The sequence below is a fragment of the Micropterus dolomieu genome, linkage group LG11 (assembly GCF_021292245.1).
Source record: "Micropterus dolomieu isolate WLL.071019.BEF.003 ecotype Adirondacks linkage group LG11, ASM2129224v1, whole genome shotgun sequence".
NCBI lineage: Eukaryota > Metazoa > Chordata > Actinopteri > Centrarchiformes > Centrarchidae > Micropterus > Micropterus dolomieu.
This window is the reverse complement of record NC_060160.1, coordinates 2057044-2074043: the sequence shown is the minus strand read 5'-3', so window position 1 is coordinate 2074043 and position 17000 is coordinate 2057044. Positions and strand designations below refer to the sequence as shown.

At 39.0% G+C, this 17000-nt stretch overlaps 3 protein-coding genes across 3 annotated transcripts in view; all 3 read left to right on the top strand.

The window, feature by feature from the left end:
- Window positions 1-17000, top strand: part of kcnh5b (potassium voltage-gated channel, subfamily H (eag-related), member 5b) — a 1142829-nt gene that overhangs the window by 693633 nt on the left and 432196 nt on the right. The window lies entirely within an intron of this gene.
- LOC123978934 (D-aminoacyl-tRNA deacylase 2-like) lies at window positions 6299-10103 on the top strand. Its single transcript, XM_046062591.1, has 3 exons — window positions 6299-6638; window positions 7333-7402; window positions 9156-10103. The coding sequence occupies exons 1-3, from the start codon at window positions 6528-6530 to the stop codon at window positions 9467-9469; spliced, it is 495 nt and encodes a 164-aa protein (XP_045918547.1). The 5' UTR covers window positions 6299-6527; the 3' UTR covers window positions 9470-10103.
- LOC123978922 overlaps window positions 11694-17000 on the top strand; it is a 20240-nt gene continuing 14933 nt past the window's right edge. Inside the window, exons 1-8 of the mRNA XM_046062569.1 lie at window positions 11694-11906; window positions 12524-12647; window positions 13038-13174; window positions 13256-13425; window positions 14612-14807; window positions 15752-16005; window positions 16074-16159; window positions 16266-16327. Coding sequence (XP_045918525.1) covers window positions 12524-12647; window positions 13038-13174; window positions 13256-13425; window positions 14612-14807; window positions 15752-16005; window positions 16074-16159; window positions 16266-16327 — 1029 coding nt within the window. The 5' untranslated portion in view covers window positions 11694-11906. The remainder of the gene's footprint in view (window positions 11907-12523; window positions 12648-13037; window positions 13175-13255; window positions 13426-14611; window positions 14808-15751; window positions 16006-16073; window positions 16160-16265; window positions 16328-17000) is intronic.

Sequence of the window (17000 nt, the reverse complement as noted above, 5' to 3'; positions counted from 1 at the left end):
AACAGGAAGTTGTTATAACTTCAGTGTGCATGCTCAGATCTGCACCAAACTGTACATGTAGGATGAGAGTCCCGCCCTGAACACATCCATATGACAACGAACACTTAATGTCATAGCGCCACCTGCTGGCAACAGGAAGTGTCATGTTTTACACTGTTATGTACTAATCCCAACATTTTTCTCAGTCTCAGAAGAGCCTTAAGAATTGATGATGCTATGTTGTGAATCTTGTGAGTTTTCAGATAACGGTGTGTCCTTGGCGTGGCGTAACTTCGCTGTACATGCTCATATCTCTACCAAATTTCAAACATTTGGTAAGGGTCACGCCCTGAACACATCTACAGGTCAAAATTCACTCAAAGTCATAGCGCCACCTGCTGGAATCAGGAAATGTCCCTTCAAAGATGCAGCCCCTGCGCACTGAATCACCAACTTTTGTGGTTCATGCTTCGATCTGTACCAAACTTTACATGGTTGATAAGAGTCCCGTCCGGAACACATCTACATGAAAATATTCACTCAACGTCATAGCGCCACCCACTGGTAACAGGAAGTAAGCCTTTTCTGACAAAACGTGGCCGCCTCACACCTCGACGCGCTACACGTGCGAGGGCCCGCCCAACGCTGCTCGCAGCTTTAACTTTTATTATATCCCTCACTCACAAGCATGACAGTGTGTGTTCCAGTGTGTGTGCGCGTGACTGACCTGCTATTGGGATGTTCTGGGTGATTGACAGTTGGACGTCTCCTGTGCCAGGAGGCATGTCGACTACCAGATAGTCCAACGACCCCCAGTCCACCTAAAAACACACACATACACCTCAGTCTATTAGAATTCAATTAAATGTTGCTGTCGAACCTCGGTGGTTATTTGCAGACGAACGGCCTCACCTGTCTGAGCAGCTTCTCTATCGCTGACATCACCATCAGGCCCCTCCACACGATGGGAGCCACATCCTCCACCAGGAAGCCCATCGACATGCTGAGAGAGGAGAGGAGAGGCTACAGAAAAGGCACGAGCGACACAAATTCATTTTGTTTTAGCCCTGAAGGACAAGGTGAAGGGTTACGAGTGAAGAGGAGAGAGACGTGATGACGTAATGTTGCGACTGGAAGGACTCACCAAGGAATCCCGTAGTTTGTGAGCGGGATCATCAGATTGTCTGGAAGAAAGAGAAAACAGCTGAAGTCAGTTTAAAGATTTGTCACAAACCTCCCAAGACCACGTAACACCTAGAACCACCACAGAGAGCCTAAAGTAACTCACTCCCCTTCAGGTAGGGTGTCACGGGACCTTATTTTGGAAGAAATATGTACGATGGTCAACGGCGAGAGACAACTAATGTTTTTAATCCCTTTTAAATTATGCCCTGAATTACACCCATGATGTTTGTCAGTTTAAAAAGGTAACAAACAAAGTATAAAACTGTGAAAATACGTAATTAAAACCCATAAACCCAAAAATCGCGTATGTGACGCCATAACTTTCAACTGTCAATGACTGAAGCTAACGTCAAATAGCTTCCATGTGTTGATGGGCTACAACTAACAATTATTTTCATTATCGCTTAATCTCATTTCCACGATTAATCGGTTAGTTTTTTTGTCTATAAAATGTCAGAAAATGGTGAAAAATGTCGATCAGAGTTTCCCAAAAGCCAAAGATGACGTCCTCCAATGTCTTGTTTTGTCCACAACCCAAAGACGTTCAGTTTACTGTCACAGAGGAGCAAAGAAACTAGAAAGTGTTAATCAAAATCGTTGGCGATTCATTTAATAGTTGACTTCTAATCGATTAATTGTTGCAGCTCTAATGTGTAGATGATGTGATGAAAGGACCAGGAGTGACAGCGCTAACATGTTGGTGACGTATACTGTGCGAGACGAGAGACGTAGTTCACTAAGCGGTTTCAGACGAAACTAAATGTTACTTTTCTGTTTCACAACAAACTGCAACTTTCCTGACGAACAAAATTGACAAACATCGTGTGTGTAATTCAGGGCACAGTTGTCACTCGCTGCTGACTACCGTAAATATTTGATCTTAAATGAGGTCCCATGGGGCGGATGATAAAAAACAAATGTGCCGTACTGTCAGAGAGCTCCGGGTTTCCCTTCAGGTTCATCAGTTTGGGGATCGACGGACCGTAGACGTCAGCGTCCAGCAGACCGACTGACTTAGACTGAGAGACAAAGACAGAAAGTTCAGCATTAAGAAGGAAGACAAACTATCTGACAGAAGTGAGAAGTAAAAATGTATAGGCTTACGCACATGGGTCTGTTGTGGTAATAGCTATATTGCTTTTAGGAATCACGCCACATCTGTCTGCACCAGGACAGCAGTCTTAACACTTGATGTCCGATCAGGCGTTTCTAAATTTCATCATTATCGGGGGGAAAAAAATGACCTGTGTACCACAAATTCACTCTATACCCCGATCAGACAGAAATTCAGTCTTTAAAAGGCCTAAACTGCCTTTGTGTATCTGTTTGTTTTTTAAATAAATTGATTGGCCAAAATGTAAAAAAAAAAGCGATCAAAGCTAAAGGAGACATGTGACGTAAGAAAGAAGAGTCCTTACCTGATCGTTGGCCATTAATCCAAGAGCCAAATTCACTGCAGAGACAGAAAAACAGACGTTAATTACCTCCGACAGGAAACGTAGAGACAACAGGCTGGATGAAAATGTATTACAACAAATATGTTTTAAATTAAAAAACCCAGTTGTTCTGTCTTTTTTATGTAACATCCATCACAGACTCCAAAAGCTCTAGATGTATTTAATCCAGAAGAATAAAGATCCTGGAAAAGTCCTTCATTTTTCAGCAGGAAATCCATTCTGTACCTGAGGTGGTGGACTTTCCCACGCCACCTTTCCCTGAAGCCACGACGACGACCTGTTTGACGCCCGCAATGGGTTTCTGTTTGGGAAGACCTCTCGCCATATGCTGCTTCTGCCTCTCCTGTAAATCCTTCCTGTCCACCGACCTCTGCGAGAAACAATAACACGCGAGGTGCTCGATGAAAACAACCTGAAGGTTAGGATGAGGTGACTGGTTTCCATTCCACACCTGGTTAGGAAACTTAAGATACTTGAATCATCAGTTTGGCTGTTGCGCCTTTATCACATACTATGACAATTTGCATGCCTTTAGTTTTCAGAAAGTTAAGACTTAAAATACACTGTGGGGTTTAATAGAAATAAGTAATAATAAAAGACAGGAAATGCTTTGCTTTATTCACACTATGGCATAAATCTGAAAATGTTCATTGTAATTTTAATAAAACAATTGCTGCTTGATGGATCAGGTTCATGCTGAATTTGCCAGTAGTCCCAGAAAACATACAAACAATTCAATCTAGCTTTATTGGCATGAATGTAAAACAACAATGCTGCCAAAGCTACAAATAAATTACAAAAGAAAAATTCATTTCATTACAGTTCATTAATCACTATAGGGAAAAAAATAATAATAAATAATAATAATAATAATAATAATAATAATATATATATATTTTTTAAGTAAATAAAACAGTAAGTGTGTGTTAAAAAAATTAAAATTAAATATTAAAAATTTAAATAAATCAATAAAAATGTGTGTGAGTGTGTGTGTATACAAATAGACAAAACAAAAAATCTGTAATAAATAAAATAAATAAATAAATGAGGAATTACTAAAATAACAGATAATGAAAATAATAATAATTTGAAAGTTTTTCAGAATAATTATTTAATATATTTATGAGTCTATTCTAAGCTCCCACTGGTTGTCCTGAATTCATGTCATGAGGAGACATCGATATGGTAGACAAACTAATATATAGTGGTGGTTCTGTGTTGTTGCTGCTGAGACAGGTAAAAATCGACAGAATTTAACATGGAGTACGGTAAGAAATTTCAGAGCTTTTCTGTCCAATCGGACCAATTTTGGCCAGCCGATAAACAACTTTCTTTAACTGTAATAAGGTAGGTAAACACTATGTAAGGTGTTTAGGGTTTATATGATTAAATACCACTTTCTAATAAGGTGACATTCATAAAAGTTTTAAATCACTTTCATTTCATTTCAATCATTCACTTCTGCTTTATAGCTCAGTGAAAGGCCATCAATAAGAACACCTTCTGGGTTGCCAAGGTGTAAAAACTTCTTTGATTTATCCTCATCCAGCATCTGGACCAAAATCCATTTACCAACTTATTAACATTTAGCTAAAACCTTATGGACTTCTGTATTTATAACTGCAGACTCAAAGCACTTAGATTTATTAATGGGTTGCAACGTGGTTTATGACAGATAAGCATTAATAAGATTATTAAGCCATTGGTTCCTATTTAAAAAGGGTGAATTATTATTTGTATTATTATAAAGTGGTGCAAATTATTTTAGTGTCAGTATTTGTATCCACACACAGAGACAAAAACAGTACAACAATTACGGCTGCTGTTATCGCTGCTGCTCTTACATTATTTTGGTTTTGGGAAATAACAAAAAACTGTAAAGAACAGTTTACTAAAACCCAATTAGACAGATTTATAAATCAAGTTGTCAAATTCTTTCAGCAGCAGTACTTATGTCAAGTCCGGACGAATACAAAAAGCACTTCCGGTTTTACAATTCAAAATAATATCTTTTAACGTTTTAAATAAATTATTAGTATCAACCTATCAATGCGGAAGTACATGTGTACTACATCACATGTGTGAGGAACAATATGTAATCAAATTTTAATGCAATATAATGACATCTATCTACGTTTTAAATACTTATTTTAGCCGTCACCGTTTTTATTTTGTAAACTTCCGGTCTCCTTCTTGCTTTCTGTTTCTGTCTAGCTTGACGTTACCGTGAAGCTATTAGCTAGCTTACCTGAAGCTGCGCTATTGCTCACAGAAACGGACAGTAATCTCACCTGGCAGCGTATGAACTGTACACAACACGCAGGCCCGGGTTTTATCTCCGTCCCTGTTCGTAAAACTGCGGGTTTATTAAGAGATATTCTCAGTAAATAGGACAGTCTGCTGTACGTGAACGCAGCCATCTTTAGCTGTTTAGATTCCTGCTAAGCTCGTTAGCTTGCTGCGCGTCAAGCTTGCTCAAATTGCGCATGCGTATGTTGTATGTTTTATTTACTTCTCTAAATAGTTTGTACTTTTTAAACTTTATTTATTTGTGCTTTTAATGTTGAACCTCTGCGCAGGTTTTAAAATAATAATCTGATACTTCAGAAACAGAAAGACTTTATTGATCCCTGAGGGCGAAGCGTTGTGTGACAGTTCCTCACGTTGCTAATCAAGGCATTAAAGAATTAATAGGCTGGTAGAAAATCTAAATATATAAATAGGAGTGTGAAAACATGCACATTACTCTTCAATATGTGACATAAGTATGATGAATAAATAGTAATAACAAAGAGTACTGATATGTAAATATTTATTCTCACTGCACAAACTGCCATGTTGCACATATTATTCTTCTATATTATTATTTTATTTTGTCTATTTTTTATATGTACATAATTACAAATTCTTTCCCCCTGTAATATTTTAGCAAAACACAAATCTGGAGCAATGCACCTGTAAATAACTGCCACATTGTTTGTTTTTTTCTTTACACATAGTTCTACTATTTTTTCTGTTTATTCTATATTTATTATTTATGTCAACTTTCTGTTTGTCTATGTCTAGCACTTAATCACCGTGGCAAATTCTTCGTATGTGTAAAATACTACTTGGCAATAAAGCCCTTTCACAATAATAACCAGATATAATAATAACCATAATAAACCAGAGTATTGCACAGTAGTCGAGTATTGCAGATAATATTGCACATAAGTCAAGGTAGTGGATTGCATGTGTTTTAATTTGTTTCTGCTTTATTTTGTTTTTAAATATTATCATTCTCTTGTATATTTACCTTTTAAAACGTGCTCCAGCTTTCATGTTGTTTCCTTTTTGTGTTCTGTATATGTAGGCTTAAAACTTTTCTTTTTAATAAAGCTTTTAGTTAAGGATATGATAAGGCTTAGGGCTAGGATCTATTTTATTATTTCTTCTACATTTTATAATTATTTATTATCTTGTTGTTTTATCATTATGGATCTGGATTTTATTTTGTGTATTTTATCATGTGCCTTTTTCGTGTCTCTGTATTTGGACCATGTCGTTGGTGATTTTACACTTTAAATAAACCTGACTTGACTTGAAATGTTTATTGTTTGTATTTTGGTTTCTTACAACCATCCTGAGCAAAAACTGCAAAGATATTGCGCAGCCCCGAGCTCCTTTGTGCAGCTTTACTTGACTTTAACACGGAAGTGTGTTGCATGAGTTTCTTATGATCCTTCTTCGCCATTCATTGCGCACTTCTGTCAGTTTATGCATCGCTTTCATCCCGTTCGTTGATGTGAAACTTTACAAATTGTGTCTGCTGGATGTTTCTTCTGCGGCGCCGTTTATAAAGCGGGCCGAGTTGAAACCGGGGAGGCAGCAGAGGGGAAATAAAACAAGGATTAACCCCGAGCTGTGATGACGGAGAAAGGCAGCGCTCCCGCGGCCCGGGCGGTGCTGCAGCAGTGTCTGAGCGCCAGGCTGCAGGTGAAACCCGCAGATGAACACTCAGAGGCTGAGTTTGTCCAGGTGAGAACACGTTGTGGTTGCATGATTATTTACTGTTAATGCACTACAGTGCTGTTCACTGCAATCAAAGTGATAAAAGTAAAATAAAACGAGTAAAAAAGGACACATTACATGGAAAACTAATTCTGAGAACTCAAAATAAAATGCTGAACTGGAATAACCTTGCATCTGTTTATTCTATATTTATTATTTATGTCAACTTTCAGTTCTTTTAAATTAAGACTGAAGACTTTTCTTTTTACCATTGCTTTTAATTAAATATTGATAACTTACACTGCACTGTAACTTTTACTGTCCTGTTTTCTTTTTCTTTGTTTTTAGCTTTTTATTATTTTCCATTTAACTCTTTTAACCCCGATTGTAACACTGTAACTTTTGTATTATTTTATGTTGCTTTTAAACTTTTACATATTTCCCTGTTGCTTTTTTGTTTTATGTTAAGCACTTTGAATTACCTTGTTGTTAAATTGTGCTATACAAATAAACTTGCCTTGCCTTGCTCTGGCATCAGACGATCAGAGATCTTCGTTTTCAAATGTAAGTTGTAGAAAAATTGTTCTTTGATTGACGGAAGGCTTTTATAAATTGAGATGACCTGCATAGTATGAGACCACAGGGCAGCTCCTACACCGAACTTGTAATTTACGGCTGCTTATTTGTCCACATCACTGATGACTTGTTTTGCTGCTTGCAGATCGACAGAGGAATGGTGATCTACATCTGTTTCTTTAAAGGAGCCACAGACGACATCCTCCCCAAGATGGGTCAGTGACTTTTTTGACCTACATATTTATCCTCAACACAAATATGTGTAGGAACAGTTGTGAAAATCGGATCTTAAAGTCTGGGGATAACTCTGTTATTGTCAGTCTGCTGCAGCCATGACCCGGCCATCCACGCCTTTAAAGACACAAGACATGATCTTTGATTTTAGAAGACATGCCCACAAAAAGTCACATCCATTAAGGGTCAGACAGTGGAATCAGTCTAATATCTGGGGATGATAATCGACTCAAACTGAACTTTGAGGAAAATGGTGAAGCCCTGTGAAAGAAGGGGCATCAGTGTTTCTTTTGTTTGAGGAAACTTGTTTCCACGTCACAAAAGCCTGATTAACATCTTTTACCATCCTTTTATTGAACCGATTATGTCTTTTTCCTTGGTGTCATGGTTTGGAAACTTGCCCTTAAAGAACAGAAACTCTCTGAGCCAAATGGTTAAATGGTCTAGTGGGCTGATTGGTGAGCCCCTGTGCACCAGAGAGTTAACAACGGATAACTGGCTCGAGTTTTAAATGACGACTCAAACCCCTTTGCAGTGAATTTCAGCTTCTCCCTTCTAGACGAAGGTTTATAGTTGCAGAGTGCAGAAAAAAACTGTATAAAAACAGCTTTTGTTCCAGCAGCCATCACTCAGAAGAACAAGATGCGCAGATGATACAGATGCAACGTTTATTTATTTAGTGATGATTGGAGTCTTGAGTGCTTTTATTTATTTTTATTATGTTTATCTACAACACGTCACAGATGGACGCTTGGTCAAAACCCCTTGGCGTCACTTTTTAACACCCTTTAGCGTTGTTTTTTAACATTTAGGCCAGCGCGGTCAAGTTAGCGACAAGAAATAGGCAACGCCTGGTTACATTTTCAAAATAAAAGTACTTGTCAACGTTGTGAAACGTCGCTATTTGGTTAGGTTTTGACACCAAACCTTCTGGGTTAGGTTTAGGAAAAGATTTTGGTTTGGTTTAAAATAAATACGTAAATTACACAACTTACGTAACCTATGTAACTTAAATAAAAACAATCATTGTTGACTTTTTGTCAAAATAGTTTTTTGTTTCTGGCCAAACGTCAAACCACCTCCTTACTCAGACTTTGCTGTTTAATATCCCACACCTACCTTTAACGTTCATAAATGGCGTTAAAGGGTGTGGTGTCTGAACAATAATGCTGCGATGACGTGTTGAGAAGAAACCCTGCTTGACACTGTTCTTGATCATAAAAGTTCATTAAACTAAGGAGTTCAGCATCAATTACAAGCTCTGCAGCAGCTTGGAGAGTGACCCAGCCCGATGGCCACTCTGTCTCTCTGTACATCAAACACAGCTTATATAGGATATGTTTAGGTATCTGTTCGGTACCATAGAAGGGTTTGAGTCTGTAAAATAAAAGGTCAAACCCATAGAAGGGTACAGTACTATTCTGAGGTAACAAAACAAATTCTATAGAAGGGTTCAGTCCCTACATAACCACCAATCACTGCTCTACGTAGAAGGTCACTGACCCTCTGTCTTGCTGCTACAGTGCTATTTTGAACTGTTATGAGTCAAATGCATAAATATTGGATACTACAAGGGCTTCCCCCAGTGCGTTACAAACTGGGAGTGAGAACAGTTTATCTACTGACTCACCCACTGCAAAATAAATGTACCTATGGGTACAAATAAAGCAACCTGGACCTGAAAAGCCTCCCCTCGAGATGTAAACACTGTGTCGTCCCCTCTCTCCCGTCCAGTGTCCACACTGTTGAACCTGCGGCTCTCTGAGTCCGACTCGGGGAAGATGGTTTCGGTGTTGGAGCTTCCCGGCAGCCTGCTGATCGTCCCTCAGGCCACGCTGGGCGGGAAGGCCAAAGGCAGGGCCATGCAGTACCACAACAACATCGGCAAGGAGGACGGGCTGCGGCTCTACGGCGCCTTCGTTTCCCTTTGTGAGAAGGAGCTGACGGCTGCTTCGGCCGAAGTGACGGTGAAACACGGGACGTACGGAAACAGACAAGTCCTGAAGCTCGACACCAACGGACCCTACACGCATCTGATGGAGTTCTGAACTGCAGGGAAGGTGGAGGAATAAAAACTTTTAAATCACATGTCTAATGCTGTCACGGAGGTCGAAATAATGTCTTGATTAATGTCTAAATATCTACCAACAAGCCTGGAAATTCTAAGACTAATGTATTCTAATGATATTTGATTTATATGCATTCATCATAAAAACAAAATTACAAAGATTTTGAATTTGGAATCTTTTTTTTGTTTTGTGTATATAGTACAAAACTGTATTCTTAAATGTGCATGACAACAACACAAGATTTGTCTTTTGCATGAAGTGCTTAATCAACGGGGCGGCATGGAGGCAATCTGTGGCCTGTGGTTACACAAAAAAAGGCCTGAAATATTTCACTTTATATGTAATGAATCTAAAACATGTGAAAGTTTCACTTTTTGAACTAAATTACCAAAAAAGTTTTATCGGCCTTTGAAAAACCCATATTGCTCGACCACTTGTGTCCACATATTCTTGGCCATTCGGTGTATTTGGTAAATGAAGTTCACAGCCTATCCTCCTGATAATAAAGTCTTTTCATCTTGCAAGAATGTTACAAGCTTGCAAAATAAAATGCACAGCACCAACTTAGTACGTTCCAAGATGACTATTTTCAAAATAAAGGTTTAAATCTCCACTTCCTGTGCTCGCTCTTGAATTGATTGCACTATTTTGTTATCTCTCACTTCTTTCCCTAGTTATTTACCCCACTGATGCCATATGTGCGAGTAGCTCTCTTACTGTATTGATGCTTTGTTGATGCTTGTATGTTGCTCCTCAAATGTAAGTTGCTTTAGATAAAAACATCTGCCAAATGAGTAAATGTAAAAATGTAGTTTTTAACTTTTTTGGGGGCAAATATCTTAATTTATGTTCAAATATATTCATACGTTGATAAAATATTTAACATTATATACGACATACTGTGTTTGCTGTTTAATGTGAGACCAGATTTGCAAAACTGTGATATTTAACAGCAATAATGACTGAAACTGTTGTCATCTTAACATCAACACAACAAAATATTTATATAATATACTTTAAATTTAGTATGCGTTTTTGTTTGTAGTTCCACATTTTGTAAAAGCACTCATTTACAAAGCCTTTTAGGGTGCGGAAATAAACAGCACTCAGTAAACTTAGACCTTTTGATTCAACCAGGATGATCTTTTGGGATAAAAAAAAAAAAAGTTTTCACAAGCAACAGGAATGAGGAAAATATAAATAGTTAAACTGTTCAACAAGGGATTAAAACACATCAACCTTTAAAAAAATATTTGAAAATATGGTCTTCACCTATTATTTGTGAAAGTGTTTCTGTTATTTTGTCCACCTTGTCTCCTCCAGACCAGCAGGCGGCGCTCAGCTGTTTTTCAGGGTGCGGAAATAAACAGCACTCAGTAAACTCGGGTTACAGCAGCTTTTACAACCTGCGTCCGTCAAGCGAGCAGCAAGTGGCAGCAGTCACACTTCCGTTTAATGGATTTTACCGCCAAAATAAAATAATTTTAAATGAAAGCTTTTACAAAATTTGTTTAAAGTATGTTATTGTAAATATTTTGTTGTGTTGATGGTAAGATGACAAACTCTTCACTCCTTTCAAAATGGCACTAAGTTAAACTCAGTAGCTCTCATTACTTGGGTTATTCAGTTAAGGATTTTTAATCCTAACACTATGATTACATCTTTATAACACTCTTTATTCATTCCTGCTATTTATCCTTACACTTAATCAGAATGAGGTCTACTGCCAGGTACATGTTTGGCATTTGCCTTGGTATGTATTGGTGCTTAACTACACATGAACATAAATATAGAATTATAAATATGGAAAAAAGTAAAGGGATGTAACAATGTTTTTACAAAATAATACAATACTACTATAATGTTAATACAAAAAATGCAAAATGCAGCATAATTAACGATGTGCGAAAATCACAATCACTTCACTCTATATTTCTATTTATCATTACACTTATGTTGATACTGTAAATATCCATATTTATTGTCATTTATTATTATATTCTTAGATTTTATAATTTTCTGTGTTCTCTACTTACCAACTTTTACTATTATTACTATTCTCTTTTATGCCTTGCAAGTATCTGTAACAAAGTATTCTGATTCTGAATCAGAAATTTGCCGCCTCAAGTTACGAGCTAAATTTAAACCTTTATTTTGAAAATGCTCATACCGGAACGTCCTAAGTTGGTGCTGCTAGCTTAAATGAGCACACCACCTAGAGCCACATTTAGCCGTTAGTTTGAGCTAAAATATACTTCTTTACAGCATTTGTGTGTACATTTAGACGAAGTAAAATAAATTAAGTTGTTTATGAAGAGTTCAGTCGAAAAATATCCCGTTGAAAGTTGAGTTTTTTGTTGAAAGTGGGCGACGGTGTAACGAGGATTTGTGTTTACCGGACGCAAAATGTTCTAAGGTGGGAAACTGTTTTCAGTTGTGAAACTTCAGGTGTTCTCGTGATGAATTTGTTGTTTGGAAACGGTATTTTTATCGTATCAGAGTCTAAGTGCATGTGTCTTTCACAGAGACTTTATAATAGTGGGGATTATTTTCATTATTAGTCAATCTAGCTAGCTGTTTATTCTTTCAATTAATCTCTTGATTGTTTGTTTACACATTACCAACAATAATGACTAAATGTTCGTCACGTTAAGGCGACTAATGCTTAAAGTGATGTCTTGAATTTTGCCTAAAATTGGATTAAAGTTGGATTATATACTTACTAGCAGCAACACTGACAAGTTTAGCATTTTCTTTAATAATTAACAAATCATCAATTTGATAATTTAAGCTGTCAGCACTGCCATCAAATATCGCAAGGAGTTATCAATATGAAAAGAAAAGTAAACATATTTGGTGATTTGCAAGACAACTTTAGCTTTCTAACTATATATAAAACAATTAATTTAATGCAAAAATTGTTAGCAGTTATTTTTACATACTGTTTATGAATGAACTGATTAATCTCTGTAACATTAGATTGATTTTGCTTTTGAGTCCAAGAGTTCAAATCTCTCTCCTCTTCCCTTACAGATGCCTTCCTTTGACTTGCTGAATAGGGTGGAGCAGTTTGTGCTGACAGGAACGTTTCCTGCAGATGCATCAAAGAGTTCAAAGAAAGTCACCAGAGCTGCCAGCAAACACTTTATCTATAAAGGTATTTTAAGAGCCCGAGAGAGATTTTTTCTTTCAGTGCAGAGCAGGTAAAGCCTCAACCCTCGATGTACAGTCCAGCGTCTCCCCTTTTATCACGTGAAGATAAAGTAATAAAACACAGTACAGCTGTTTTAATGCTTTTCAAACACACAAGTAGCCATTCAACATCTTTAATGTCCAACATGCAAATATCTAAAATTGTTTACATTTGTTTTTGTTGTTGTTTGTTTTGGTACTTCACTACATGTTGTTTATGTGTTTCACCTGTTGCGTGTCTCCTCACTTAGTAAAACTAAAAAATGAAAATAGTTGACAGGTTTGAATAAATCTGCCGTTTTAGTTCTCCCCCCCCTGTGTTGTTGACTCCTAAGTTCCTGCCTCCGTCCTCCAGATGGCTGCCTGTGGCGTTCATATCGAGGCCGCCTCCTCCGCGTCGTCAGGAGCGACCAGGAAATGAGGGAGGTCCTGACCCGTTACCATGACAACAACAGCCACGCTGGCCGGAGCCGGACGATAAAGGAGATAATGGTGAGACCGGGTGATATTATTTGTACAACAGAACATTCACACACCGTGTTAGAGGCAACTCTTCCTCCTCTGTCTGTCCAGATGATGTATTACTGGGTTGGCGTGACGGAGGCGGTGAAGACCTGGATCACAGCTTGTGAGGTTTGTCAGAACCGATGTCCCGTCGATAAACCAGAACCACCTGTCCAGTTCTGCCTGGCCTACGGCTGCGATGCCTCCAGCTACGTTAACCCTGAGCTCAGCTTCCACAGGTCAGACACCGCATTTACAAAGTTGTTTAAAAACAACAATAGAGAATGTTTTTCTTGATGTGAAGGCTCTTATTATTACATGAAACAATGTTTTATGTTTAGATTCAGCTCTACATTGTCAGACTTGGCCAGAATTATAGTTTTGTATTTACCATTTTAGTTTTAAGAAAAAATAAACTAACATGTTCAACAGAATGCGAAGAGATATCTACCAGTTAGCCCAAACCCGTCCTGTGTTGTAATCTAAATGGGGGAATGGGTGAAGCCAATGCGGAAGTGTCTTAAGCTGGCGTTCTTTCTAACAGCCAGCAGGGGGCAGGTCCACTGGTTGGACAAAGAAGTGGCGTTTAGACCAAAGGAACAATACCCCGGAACTAGGAACCTTTGGAGGAACTCACTGCGTTTCCGCTGAAGGGACCAGGGTCTAAATTTAGTTCTAGGGTCTTTATTTTACCCCCAGAAAGTGACCTGAGATCGTGCATCGCCATTAAATGGATTGCTCAGAAATAGAAACAGAAGGAGCTTTATTGCCAAGTAGAGTTTGCTCCACCCTCTTGTTCAAATATGGTCACGCCTGGCTCCAGTTTGAAACTGGAGGCTTCAACACAGTAGTCCACAAAGCAACGGGTGACATCACGTTGGCTACGTCCACTCCTTTTTACAGTCTATGGTCGTAATACTAATATGGTACTGCTATAATACTATGGTATAAAGTACTGCAATACGTAGTACAAGGAGCGATAGGCCAGTAGTGCAGCTCAGGCCTTTCCCCAAGTAGTTTCAGATGGAAGATGTGTGCGAGCTCGTTACGTTATACAAGCTCTCTTAGTTTCTTATACTCTGATAGACAAACAGAATAAACTAAAAAAATGTCACATTATTTTCCTCATCGAACAGAAAAATACAACCGTACACCTTCTGAATACAAGTTCCTCTCGTTCATAAACTATTTATCTTGTTAACTCATCGTAGAACACACTTCATTCAAACTCGACAGGTTTCCAGGTTTCAATGGAAGGTACAGCTGAGTGTCATCTGCATAACAAAAATAGAAATGTGTATTTTATAAAAGTCGGCAGGACGTATCTAATGAGAATAAACCTCGTGTTACTCCACAGGCAGTCTTTCCTTTTGTTCAGCTTTGCCGCAGGTTCGAAAACAAAACTTGTCGTCTTCCGTCTTGCAGGTTTCCGAAGGAGGCAGAGCAACGGCGAAGGTGGCTGGTGGCGGCTCAAAGGGACGAAGGCTCGCTGCGAACAAAGTCCTGCCTCTGCTCCAGACACTTTGAGCCGTCCTGCTTCACGCTGAACGAGGAGGGTCAGCTGACGCTGTCACCAGACGCCATACCCTCCATCATCACTGTGACAGTGCAGGAGGACGAGGTGACAAAGAGCGCAGACGATGCAGATAGGCAGGAAATAAAAACAGCAAAACTCAAAATCTCTTTTCTCTGATCTTCTTGTTATATTTGCTTATGCTATACTAAAAACTTTGGTGCGCACTAGTCTCGATTTTTGATATATTAATATATTTTGCCTTAAATGTTCTTGGTTAAATTCATTCCCTCAATTTCCCTCAAACTACTTATTTCATCCACTCAAATGAAGATTTTAAGGTACGTTCTGGTGCGGATGGGACTAAAAGGTCGTAGATAGAACAGGGAGAGAAGCCATGAAGGGCTTCAAAAGTAATCACTATACTTTTAAAACATACTGAGAGCCAGTGTAATGAAGCTAAAACAGGGCTGATTGGTCATATTTCTTTGTTCTGGAGATCTGCACAGTCTGGAGTCGATCGATAGATTTAAGCAAGTAAAAAGGCTGTTGCAGTAATCCAGGCGAGATGATATAAAGGCGTGTAAAATGGTCTCAGTGTCCTTAAAAGTTAACGTTGATTGTATTTTTGATATATTTATAAGCTGGTAAAAACAGGATTGCACAAGGTGTGCTGCTCAAAACTTAAACTACTGTCAAACCAGACTAGGGATTCACTAGGGAACCAGCAGATGGCAGTATTTGCTTTGCTGGGACCCAATGACCAGGATCTCTGTTTTAAAATAGTTTGTGTTAAATAGCAAAAACACAAAATATATGCATGTGTCTCATCTCAAGATTATAATAAATCTTGTATATTAATCCAAGTGGACTGTAGTACAGTTATCAAAAGGACAAGGACAAATTTTAAGGGAATAAATCAAGCTGAGAGGAAAGGATTGTGAAATTCACACAACAAGAGGATTTGTAAATCGTAACTGATCGAGTTATCAGACATTTTCTGTACTTGGCTCTGCAAAATAGTACCTGCATCTGTCTCCTTGGTTTTGCAGGCTGTCCCTTTAGATGAGGACTTCCTTCATCCCAACAGCCTGGAGGACCTCCTCTCTACAGCTGCAGAAACCACAGATGTGAACCCTTATGACCCGGCCTTCGATAGCTCCGAAACACACATGGGGCTGCAGGAACACCAGTACTCCCTCCCAGCTCCGGATCCTGACGCGAGGGCGGTCCCGACAGTGATGGAGGAAAAGAGGAGGAAGATCGTCATCGAGCCAAGCTTCGCAGTTTACAACCAGATCGCCAGGTAGTCACGTGACCCCCTGAGCGCTTCACTTTACAATTCTTTTAATTTAATTGAGCGTGTGTCTGCAGGTTTCTGAGCCACAAGGTCTTACCGATGCAAAGCAAGAAAAGCAGAGGGTCTTTAAGAAGAATGGCCAAGCGCTTCGGCCTAATAGGTGAGTGATAAAACACAGCGTCACTCATTTTATCTCCTTTAATCCTGAACCGGATTATGATCTAATGTAATCAAGCTTCATAAAAACATATCTCATTGTGTTTCAGACGGAGTATTGATGTACACGCGAGTCTCTCCTCCCCTCCGAGTGCCGCGCAACAGAGAGGAGGTTTGCATGATTTAGGCTACTCGCAGTGTGTTATGAGGTTCAAATGAATCCTGTACAAGCGTCTTAAAATTTGTGTGAGCACGATGTTTCCAACAAATATACCATCAAGCTGCGTTTTGTGAATATCCAGCAGCAGCTAAATTAATGTCTAAAAATTTCATATTCCACTTATTGAGGACGGCTCCAATCAGACAGAATGCGTTTTTTGCAGTGTGGCTTTTTTCATTTGTTTTCTACAGGCAGTGAGTGTTTTGTGGGCTGTTTATGCGTCCTGGGCTTCTCGCGTTTTGGCGTTCTGCTGCGCCTTGCGTCTTCGAAGGAGCGCTCTGAGTGCAAAAAGGTGGAAAAAACTCTGAGCAGAGAAGTTCCGACATTAGTGTTGTAGTCAAAACCACCCAAACCGAGACCAAGTCAAGACCAAGACCAGAGTTTATCGAGGCCGAGACAAGACTTTTAGTGGCTGAGACCAAGTCAAGACCAAGACCAGAGTTTATCGAGGCCGAGACAAGACTTTTAGTGGCTGAGACCAAGTCAAGACCAAGACCAGAGTTTATCGAGGCCGAGACAAGACTTTTAGTGGCTGAGACCAAGTCGAGACCAAGACCAGAGTTTATCGAGGCCGAGACAAGACTTTTAGTGGCTGAGACCAAGTCGAGACCAAGACCAGAGTTTA